This window comes from Phaethon lepturus, unplaced genomic scaffold, assembly GCF_000687285.1.
Source record: "Phaethon lepturus isolate BGI_N335 unplaced genomic scaffold, ASM68728v1 scaffold44233, whole genome shotgun sequence".
Classification (NCBI taxonomy): Eukaryota; Metazoa; Chordata; class Aves; order Phaethontiformes; family Phaethontidae; genus Phaethon; species Phaethon lepturus.
Genome location: NW_010527832.1, coordinates 20,004 through 29,560, shown reverse-complemented (window position 1 = coordinate 29,560; position 9,557 = coordinate 20,004). Strand labels below are relative to the sequence as shown.

The 9,557-nt window shown below is 42.2% G+C and overlaps 1 protein-coding gene across 4 annotated transcripts in view; it reads right to left on the bottom strand.

Annotated features, from left to right (window-relative positions):
* Positions 1–1,436: 1,436 nt before the first annotated feature.
* CDC42 (cell division cycle 42) overlaps positions 1,437–9,557 on the bottom strand; it is a 17,898-nt gene continuing 9,777 nt past the window's right edge. Inside the window, exons 3-5 of one of the 4 annotated variants that reach the window (XM_010283485.1) lie at positions 9,054–9,163; positions 8,749–8,946; positions 1,437–2,859 (exon numbers count right to left, since the gene is read on the bottom strand). In XM_010283485.1, coding sequence (XP_010281787.1) covers positions 2,770–2,859; positions 8,749–8,946; positions 9,054–9,163 — 398 coding nt within the window. In that variant the 3' untranslated portion in view covers positions 1,437–2,769. Of the gene's footprint in view, positions 2,860–3,500; positions 4,366–8,742; positions 8,947–9,053; positions 9,164–9,557 lie in introns of those variants that run through there. The other 3 variants (XM_010283482.1, XM_010283484.1, XM_010283486.1) reach the window with 3 other exon arrangements.

The window sequence follows — 9,557 nt, the reverse complement described above, 5'->3', positions numbered from 1 at the left end:
GAGTTCTTATGAGAAGCTCATATAACCTGGCAATGCAGAGCACATTTCACACACCCAGTTTGAGAGAGACCTCATTACTAAGCTCCAGAGAAAAGAGGCATGGTGTGAAAAAGCCCATGAGCTAAGTTGTTTGAACTTGTTTAACCAATTCCAGCACCTTATCCTCTCTCTGGACTGGGACAGCTATGTACTAGCAAAGTCATGGAGCTATCTGACTTTTGCAAAGCTAATGCAACACAGAGGAAGGAAAGCAGCACTGCTCTTCGAAAAATACGTGTTTTCATCATCCAGCATCTCGAGGACTCCCTCCAGAGCCAAGTTAAACCTCACGGCACTGATGTAACAGCAGACTTCACTGCTTAGCCAAATGGACCTGTATGAAAGCACTGGCACAGATTGTTGCCATAAAAACATATGCAGAGGGACCAGATATCTATAGGCAACCCCCATGTAAAGATGCATCCAAGACAGAAAAAGCTTGACAGGGTAACCCTGCTACTTAAAGCAGGGTTCTCCCTCCACTTTTAGAGGCAGTTTCCTGCCTGATTTCATGCAGACAATCCCTTGGTCACCAGTCTTGCTGCTGGCTTTAGACACAGGAATTAGGTTTACCTATTTGAAGGTGCAGAAGGCCATTTCAGTCTGCTGTAAGCACACAGAGCAGCCACCAATGTTCAGCTGTCACCAAGCATTACAAGTACCAGCAGTACTTTCAACTGGGAGCCACAGACCTACAGCCAAGCCTCCCACAGAGACAGCAATTAAAAACTGAAGTGCAAAGTTGAACAGCAGCACTAATCACTATGGAAAGTAAAAAAACCACACATTTCACACTAAGCTTTTGGATTACAGCACCCACAAGCCATCTTCTTAAAATAAAAGTGACTTTTAATGAGGTTCTTTGGAATATGTTTTAATAATTAATACAAATTATGCATCAACAGTGTAAGACTTTGATGTTTCTTTGGAGAATTAACACGAAGGTGAAATAAATCCTGTGTGTTTTTCGAAGGAAGATAGGCAGGATGTCATTTGTCCCTTTAGGGTTTTTGCGATCTGTCCATGAACAGGGAACAACAGGAAGTTTCCACAAAGACTAGCTTCTTGACAGAAGAGGTGCAAGCGCCCAATAACCCCCAAAAGCCAACTTTTAATATTTGTGAACATGCACAACGAGTATTCCTTTCGTTAAGAAGCACCATGCCCTTTCTTCAGAGTTGAGTACGACAGCAAAGACATTGCATCAAATATTAGAGCAATCTTGAGAGAACTGAGGCCAGCAGCAGAGGTGAGGGAAGACATGAACTGAGAGGATTAAGCATTAAGGAAAGACTCTAACTGGCAAGGAGAGTGGGGCTCACAAGGGATAAAAGCCATATTTACAAGTCCTTCACACTCAAGAGAAAGGCAAGGGAAATAACTACCCTCAGGCAGGCTTGTGAAGATACTTTATGTTTAATACATCTGAAAAGAATGCATATACAAAGAACTTAGACATGAAAAAGCATTGGTTCAACACTAATGAGTCTACAAGAAACCGGAATTTTGGAAGATGGAGAAGATTCCCTAAGTCTTAAAAAACTTTGAATTTGCAAGCCAAAATATATTTTTGGTAAAATCCCTACAACACTGCAGTCAGTCTACATAAAGACCCTGCACACAATCCTCAGCAGGCTGGAGCCCATCTTACAAGTTCAAGGTTACTTACGAGCAAAATGGAGAAAAAGGGGATTCCCTCAACTGGTCCCTGTATGGCGCCACACTAAACATCAGAAACCCCTCCCTGCAGTTCCTTCCTACTGACGCAGGTCTATGTTTCCACCCCTCCCTGAAGGATGCCAAGCCATCCAGTAAGAGATGCACCACCAGGGCCAGCTCCAAAACTCGTCTTAACATACACCAGGTCCTTTCAGAGTGTCCAAACAGCAGTGTATACGCTAGTCATCGTAAGCATTTCTCTAGTAATTAAGGATTGGCAGAAGATGGATTTGTTAAAAGCCAACTGAATCAGTTGGGCACACTTAAGGTGCTGTTATTTCTTCATCATGTGACAAAAGCTTATGTCGTCAAAGATTAAGGAAGAGACTGGCAAGCTAGTTTCAAGTCTGATGGTGCATCCAGAGAAAAGGATTCTCCTATTCCTAAGGTTTCATAACTTAGAGGATGGGGTAGAAATTTATGACCTGCACAGTGGAAAGCCAGGGGAAGAGATACAAGGCAACTTCAGAGGAGATGCAGATACATTTTCTACACTCCTCCTCGGAGGAGCACCAGTTTGGGACACTTTACTTTCCTGTATTTGTCTTTAGTACTAAAGTTTGCTCACACCCAGGCCACTGGCTGGCTGCAGAACAGCCCCAGAAGTTCTTGAAACCAGACCCAAGTCTTGCCAGACTGGCGTAAGGGACAAGGCTTCAGTGAAACAGCCTAGAATTAGTCTGTTACAGAAAAAGTCATCACAAGCATGCCTGGATTTTAAACAAAAAAAATTAGAAACAGTAAACAAAATAAAAAACTAGTACTGATCAGTGTTTTCTGATAATACGCAATTACTCAAAATTAACTAGTTTAACTGAATTGAGGGGGCACTGGGGAATAAACACTAACATTCTCATCTCACACAGGGATCGTGTGGGGGAGATGGGAGTGCAGGGCATTTGTCATTATTGCGAAAACAAATTTTAAAATTTGTATCTTTAGTTTGATTTAAACATTGCTTTTAGTATGACATCAAACACCAGCTTTGCAGAAGGGGCTGTGGAGGGACGTTCATAGCAGCACACACCTGCGAGTCTTCTTCGGCTCCGGAGGCTCCAGGGCAGCCAATATCGCTTCGTCAAATACATTCTTTAGGCCTTTCTGAAAAGGGGCAAAGAGAGAAAGGGGCAGTCTCATTTTTGAGTTTTCACACAAACAAAACCACAGAAAGCCAAGTGGCAGACAAACCCCTCTAATGATGAATCAAGGTTTGCCATCTACAACTCCCAGTCTCCTTTGCCCAGCTCTGTCCAAGCTGTGTTGCTGTGGTTAGAAGCTCCTCAGCACAGCATCTGGTTTTCTGAACAAGAACATGAATCCTTTGAGACTAGGCCAGTATACTTCACAAGCAGCAAAACACACGTACCAAAGTCGTTCCCTTAAGGCAATTTTTATGATTAGTTGGCTACGAAGACATTTCACATGCTCATGACAAAGCAGAAAGTGCTGCATTCAAATGGAAGAGCTCGATCTGCAGCACGCCAGGTACAGCAGTGCAGACACCCGTGTCAGGGGAGAGAAGAGACAAAGCAAGCATGCAACGATAAGTCAGTCCCATACACGCTCTGGTCAGGCTTCCAGCCCCAAACACCCGACGGTTAGAAGCAGCCAGGTAGAGCCCAGAAGCTGTGCATGTTATCAGAGAAGTCAAGACGGAAGGAGTACAAAGCGGGTACTGTACGTTGCGTTAAGTGTGAAACTGAAGCCAAGGAGTGCAAATTGGAATAAAGCTTCATCAGTCATTTATACAAACAACTGCAATTTTTAATTTCAAAATTTAAAGACAAGCTACAATTCATGTTTTCTCCTTAAAACAATAAAAATCAGAAGCATGAGAGTAAGAAGCAGCTTTACATCTTACAGTAACAGGCTTTAAGGATCTATTATTGAAATGAAGAGGTCTACCATGTTAGTGAAAGCAAGAATTTTAACAGTTCATAAAGCAGTAGCAAGTACATTGATATTTCCTTCCCCCCAAGGACTGACAAATACTCCACTACAGCACAGACAGCCAAAGCAATAGCAACAGAAAAACATCTCACTGCACAAAGGAGAACCAGAAAACCCTTCACATTACAGCGTAACTTGCAGATCATTGTTTCATGTACTTTTGTCATGCAAATACAGTTAACAAGAGTCACAAGTAGAAATTGAAAAAACACGCATTGTTTCTTCCCGTTGGATTCAGGAAGATCAAACATCATGTCTTATTCTTTTGATCTTTCTTTAAATAATGATGTAACCAGATCCTTTCCCCCCAACAGCCTGAATTATAAAGCTACCCACATCTGGCAACCCACGCAGCACAGAGTTAAGCGAGTCCAGTTCATATTCCACGGTCACAACGCTTCACTAAAGATCTTATGTATTGTTTTCAGTCCAAGAGCTAATACAGAGGTTGCTCTAAGGTGGTAAGCAGACACAACAGCTTTCAATCAAGGTGATTTTATTCATTTTTAATCAGGTTTCTACAGTAGTGGGACAGAGGAAGCAGCAGCAAGAGGGGAAGGAGAAAGTTTAGAATATACAGCACTTCCTTTTGGGCTGAGTTTCCGGAGGCTCGAGGGCAGCTAGGATAGCCTCATCAAACACATTCTTCAGACCTCTCTACAAGACAGAGGGGAGGAGAAAAAACAGCAGCCAGGTTAGAGGATTAGAGAAAAACAAGCAGATACAAAGAGCATTCAGGATAGACCAGGCTGAATTCACAGAGGCAGTAAACAGATTTACTTTGCAAAAAACAAAGTAGATCCCAGGAGAAAAATCTCATTTACATGACCCAGAAGTCAATGGCAGGGACAGACAGAACATGTGACAGACCGAGTTTGACAACACGAACACCCAGAAGGGCAGAGGCACAAGCACAGCAGCAACTGGCAAGAACATGGGAGTGGGAGGGACCACACAAAAGATGGTCATCTCCACTTAACTGCTGAATATACACTTGGGGAGTTTACAGGGGAATAAACACAATGGAGAGCAGCTTGCCCCACCACAGGGGCCCAAAAGGTCAGGTAAACCTTTTGTAGTCACCCACTGTGGACAAGAAACCACCCCAGATGCACGGACTTACTGCTCCCAACTACCCCAGCAGCAGCTAGTCCAGAGCAAAGGCTCCCAACAACTCCCCTGCTTTGTGAATTCAGCCCCTGAATAACTGAAGATCTCCAGATGGCTGAGAAAACAGGATCTGGGATCAAAGCAGTACCTCTCTGATAAGCCATCGTCATCTTCAGACACTGGCTACCAGTTTTTTAAAAAGCAATGCAATACACCTTACTAGTGCTGCTATTTTGACATTGACAGACAGCATGGAAATGATGCGTTTCAGTTATTCAGTTTCGTTACCACAGCAAGTATAACCACCCGAGTCACAGGAAGATAGAAATGGTGTTAGGATTGGAATAACTGAGATCCAACACCAGACAAGCAGTCACAGAGCTGCAAGGAGTCTGCAGGGATTACACCAGAGCACGAAGCATGCATTGCATTTGCTCTAAGCACAACAGGAACACTGCGAAGTGTTACCGTTCCCACACAACTCTGCCATGTTACACATGAACACCGGAAGTGAAGCCTGGCTCAGTTTCTGCTAACTGGACTCGCCTAAATCTACTGTCATGAGTGCGACCTTCATAAATTCAGAATAACTGCTTTATCCCAAAGACAAACAGAAAAGATTAAATTACCTCCTGTAAACAATTGCAGTCTTTGCAAAATTAAGATTTTTTTAAGTCATTCAAATGTAACTGGTTTCTCCCTCACAGGTTAGACTGGATATATCACTTTTACATGGTCTTTAATCTTGTTTTACTGAAACACATACATGGGAGATCTCTAAGGCAATTCCATCGGGAAGCATTTAAGTCCATCATGTTACATGCAAGATTATACTTAAAAGAACAGAAGTTAAGGAAATTACCATGTACAATCATTCTGTACATCCTCCCCAGCAACTTTTTTTTTTTTAAATGAGTTGCAACCCAGGCTGACAAAAGAGCTAGGGACTTCAAATAAATAATACCTATGTGAAGTCTGAGTACTAATTAGATTTTCTTTCTCTGCAAAAAACAAGACTGTAGTATAAACTCAATTACATACTGTTAGACAGATTAAGAACCCAGACAGGGCAAGAGTCAAGAAAACATGCTTACTTAATTCTCTTACTTGGAGACTCCTTTTTGTTTTCTTATTGCACAGGAGAAATTAGTTTAAGAGAACAGAATTTTGGATTTGTTTTGAAGGACCTAGCAAAAAATAGGGATAAGGGAAGAGGAGGAAAAACACACAACAGGGACAAAATTGTTGTGCAAATGAGACTGAGGTTAAAAGCCTGCATGATAAGAGTAACCACGTGAAGGGAAGCGTGTTTGATACCACTGGCACACAGGCCTCGATACTCCAGTTCAAGTAACATGGCTCCTGTGCTGCATTGGGGAACAGGTTGAGCTCAGGCTCCCTTTACTCCCTCCATTCATGTGCAATTTAAGACACTTGATAAATCTGTCAAAACTGTCAACCCAGTATCAGGGGGGAAAAAAGGAACTGAATTCAAAGTTATCCTCTGTGTTAGGTACTAGCATTGAGCTTCAGAAAGTCCACTTAGACATTTAACAACTCCTAAATTTAACAGAAGCAACAATCATTTTAGTGGTAATCTGTTTCTCAGTCACCCTTTCCTAATAGGCAAAGGGTTATCTACTTTTTACAGAGTACTGGATACTATTCTATAGAGAAAAGTTGAAGACAGACATTGAAGTTGCCTTCATCACAAAAAGGGATTCCACAACCTGAGGAAACTGGGAATGGAACTGACTCCTCAGTACTACAGTCATCCAAACTCAAGGAGAAGATACTCTGCCTTTACAGAAAAGGCTCAGAAACTCAGCCTCTTACAACTCACCTAGTACTTTCAGAACATTGACTCTTCCACACAGACAAGCAAATTCTTCCAGGGAAAAAAGCATGCTCTGGCTCCATGATTTTATGGTTACTTGCTACTGTGGTATCAAAGTCACTTGTGAATTAGTTCGGAAGGAAAAAAAAACACACCCTAGACAGCTGACGTGAACTGTGTAGACAGAAGCCAAGGTAAAGAGAGACTGAACTACCCAGCTGAGTCTAGCTTCAGTTGAAACCAGCTACTACAACACTGCCTTGCAGGTAGGAAAACAACCCTCCTGGCTAGGAGGGCCAGCAGACTTCTGTGTTTAGCAAGCTGCCAGCTAGAACACTGCCGGGAATTTCAAACAACGCTTCGCAGGTAATCTCCATTTCTGTTTGGCAGCTATTACTGACAGATTGAAGAAAAAGGTGTTTTGGCTGGGGGGGTGGGGGTGGGGAAGGTATCAACAACAAACAAAGGAAGAATAGAGCAGATGCAAACCAACTAGTCTTCCAGGTGAGAAGGCTTCTGAACCCTCCTGCCAGGTTACTCTCGATTCCTAAAACCATCAATGGGTATACAAGCACTAGTGCTCTGGAAGAAATGCAGGCTGAGCTTCCAAGTGCATAAAGCTGTTCTCTGCAACAGATACAGTTTAGTCTATCTGGAAATAAAAAGAATGGATAAACACTGAAATTTTTAATCATATCAACTTTTAGTCTAGTAACTCGAAGTGCTTCCATGCAATTTGAGCAGACTGAACAAGGCAAGTTCAAAGCTACAGAGGAAAGGGTCTCAGTGAGCAATACAGGACAAAAAGTCCAACTAACAGCTTCTACAGCCTAGATAGCAGCAGTATTCAGGATGTGCCAGACCCAATCTAAAAATGGTATTTCAGGACTGAAACATCTAAGAGAACTCCAACTCAAGCACAAATAACCCTCAGCTTGCACATGAGCAGTAAGGAAGCACAGCCAAGACCACCTTTTGATCAGGGATGCCCAGGACAAACTGCAGTGTGCCTCGCCACAACACCTCCAGTGCCAGTGTCCTGCACAATTCCATCAAAAGCATCTTCCTTCTCAGCAAACACTCAGGCAAAGCTTTATTACAAAAAGAGAGACTCGGGATTCCAAATGGAAGAGTCAACATGCAATCTTGGTGCCAAAAGGTGCAAGATAAGCAGAACTTCAGGCTTCATGAAGTTTAGCGATAAAGCTTTGTGCTCAAGATGCTAGAGATGAATGCACAACAAAACTCAAAAGAGTGAGGTACTCGATACTGTGCACCCCTAGCTCCATGCACATCAGGTAGGGACAAATTCTTTACAGAGTAGCATTAAGGAAATTGTTAAAGAGTTGTAATCAATTCTACAAGAGTAGGCACGCAAGATTAAGTTCCCAGGGCATCCAAAGTCAAGGCAACATGCCAGCTAGCCAGCCAATGACTCCTATCCACCCCACTCTAGTATTCCTAACACAAGGAAAGAATAATCAGGTTTCCCGGCCTCAAATAAGGTATTTTAGTTGGCTTTAGACTCGTTGTATGAGCTAACTTGTGAACACATCACCACATTTATGTCTTAAGAACTATTTCATTGTCATTTTCTGTTTCAGCAGAACTTCCATCTTAAGGCAGGCACAGGAAACGTAACTCACCACCAACTGCACAGGAAGAGACAGAAGTACCAGAACTGACTTTTTAATCTTAGAAGTACCAGAACTGACTTTTCTGACAGTTTTTTTTCTTTGCCTTTCTTCATTAGTGAGCTCCATTCTGTGTCCTAATGCACTTCTTGTCCCTAACACACCTTCTAAGTTTTCAATAGCTATTTTCCTCTAACACAAAAGCAAACACAGCAAGCACATCCTCCTCCATCACCCCTCTATACTATGCCTAATCTTTACAGGCTGATTTTCTTTCTACCACTGCCAACTCCTTGTGGTACGAGGTTGTTGTAAAACAACAGGACAAAAGAAAACTACTGTGTCAACAGCAGAAACAGAACTCATACCCTTTCACATCCATATTGATCTGGTTTTGCCTGAAACTGAAAAGAAATATGGAATACAAACAAGCAAAAATGGTCAAAGGTCAACTCTCACCTGCGTAAGTGCAGAGCATTCCACGTATTTGACAGCCTTCAGGTCCCGGGCCAGTTTTTCAGCTGTCTCTGGAGTTATGGGCTTCTGCTTGTTCTTGGCAAGTTTCTCAATTGTTGAGGGATCATCTCTTAGATCAATCTGGGTCCCAACAAGCAGGAAAGGAGTCTTTGGACAGTGGTGAGTAATTTCAGGTACCCACTAAAGACAGAGAAGACACCATATTTGTTACTAACCACCTAAGATAACTCCTCACACGTTTCTGAAATCACTGCAGCCGCTCCCTTTTTAGGCAGAGTTCCACCAACCTTTTCTTTCACATTTTCAAATGAAGAAGGAGACACCACTGAAAAACAGACCAGAAATACATCTGTCTGTGGGTAGCTGAGGGGTCGTAATCTATCATAGTCTTCCTGACCTAGAAGAGAAGAAAAGCAATACAGTATTAGACTCATACAGTGAAATACTGCCCTTTAGAGGTGGTTAGAATGCATATTCCAGCACAATAGCATTATTGCTATTAATCCTAACTCTTAAACGAATACACATGCCCCAAACCTAAACATTTGAAGATCCCAGTTTTCAAATACAGAATTCATTCAATTGCTATGTAACAACAAGCTCCTTAAAAGTCACAAGAGAGCTGAGAAGTCTGATAGGAGTATGCTCTAATAAATTTTTAGATCAAACACCCTCAGACCGCATAACACTTCCTTCAATTCTAACGAAAGTGGCAGAACATGGATCTGGTTATAGATGAGGTCTTCTGCACCATTCATTAAAAGTATTATGCCATCAAATTTCATTACCCT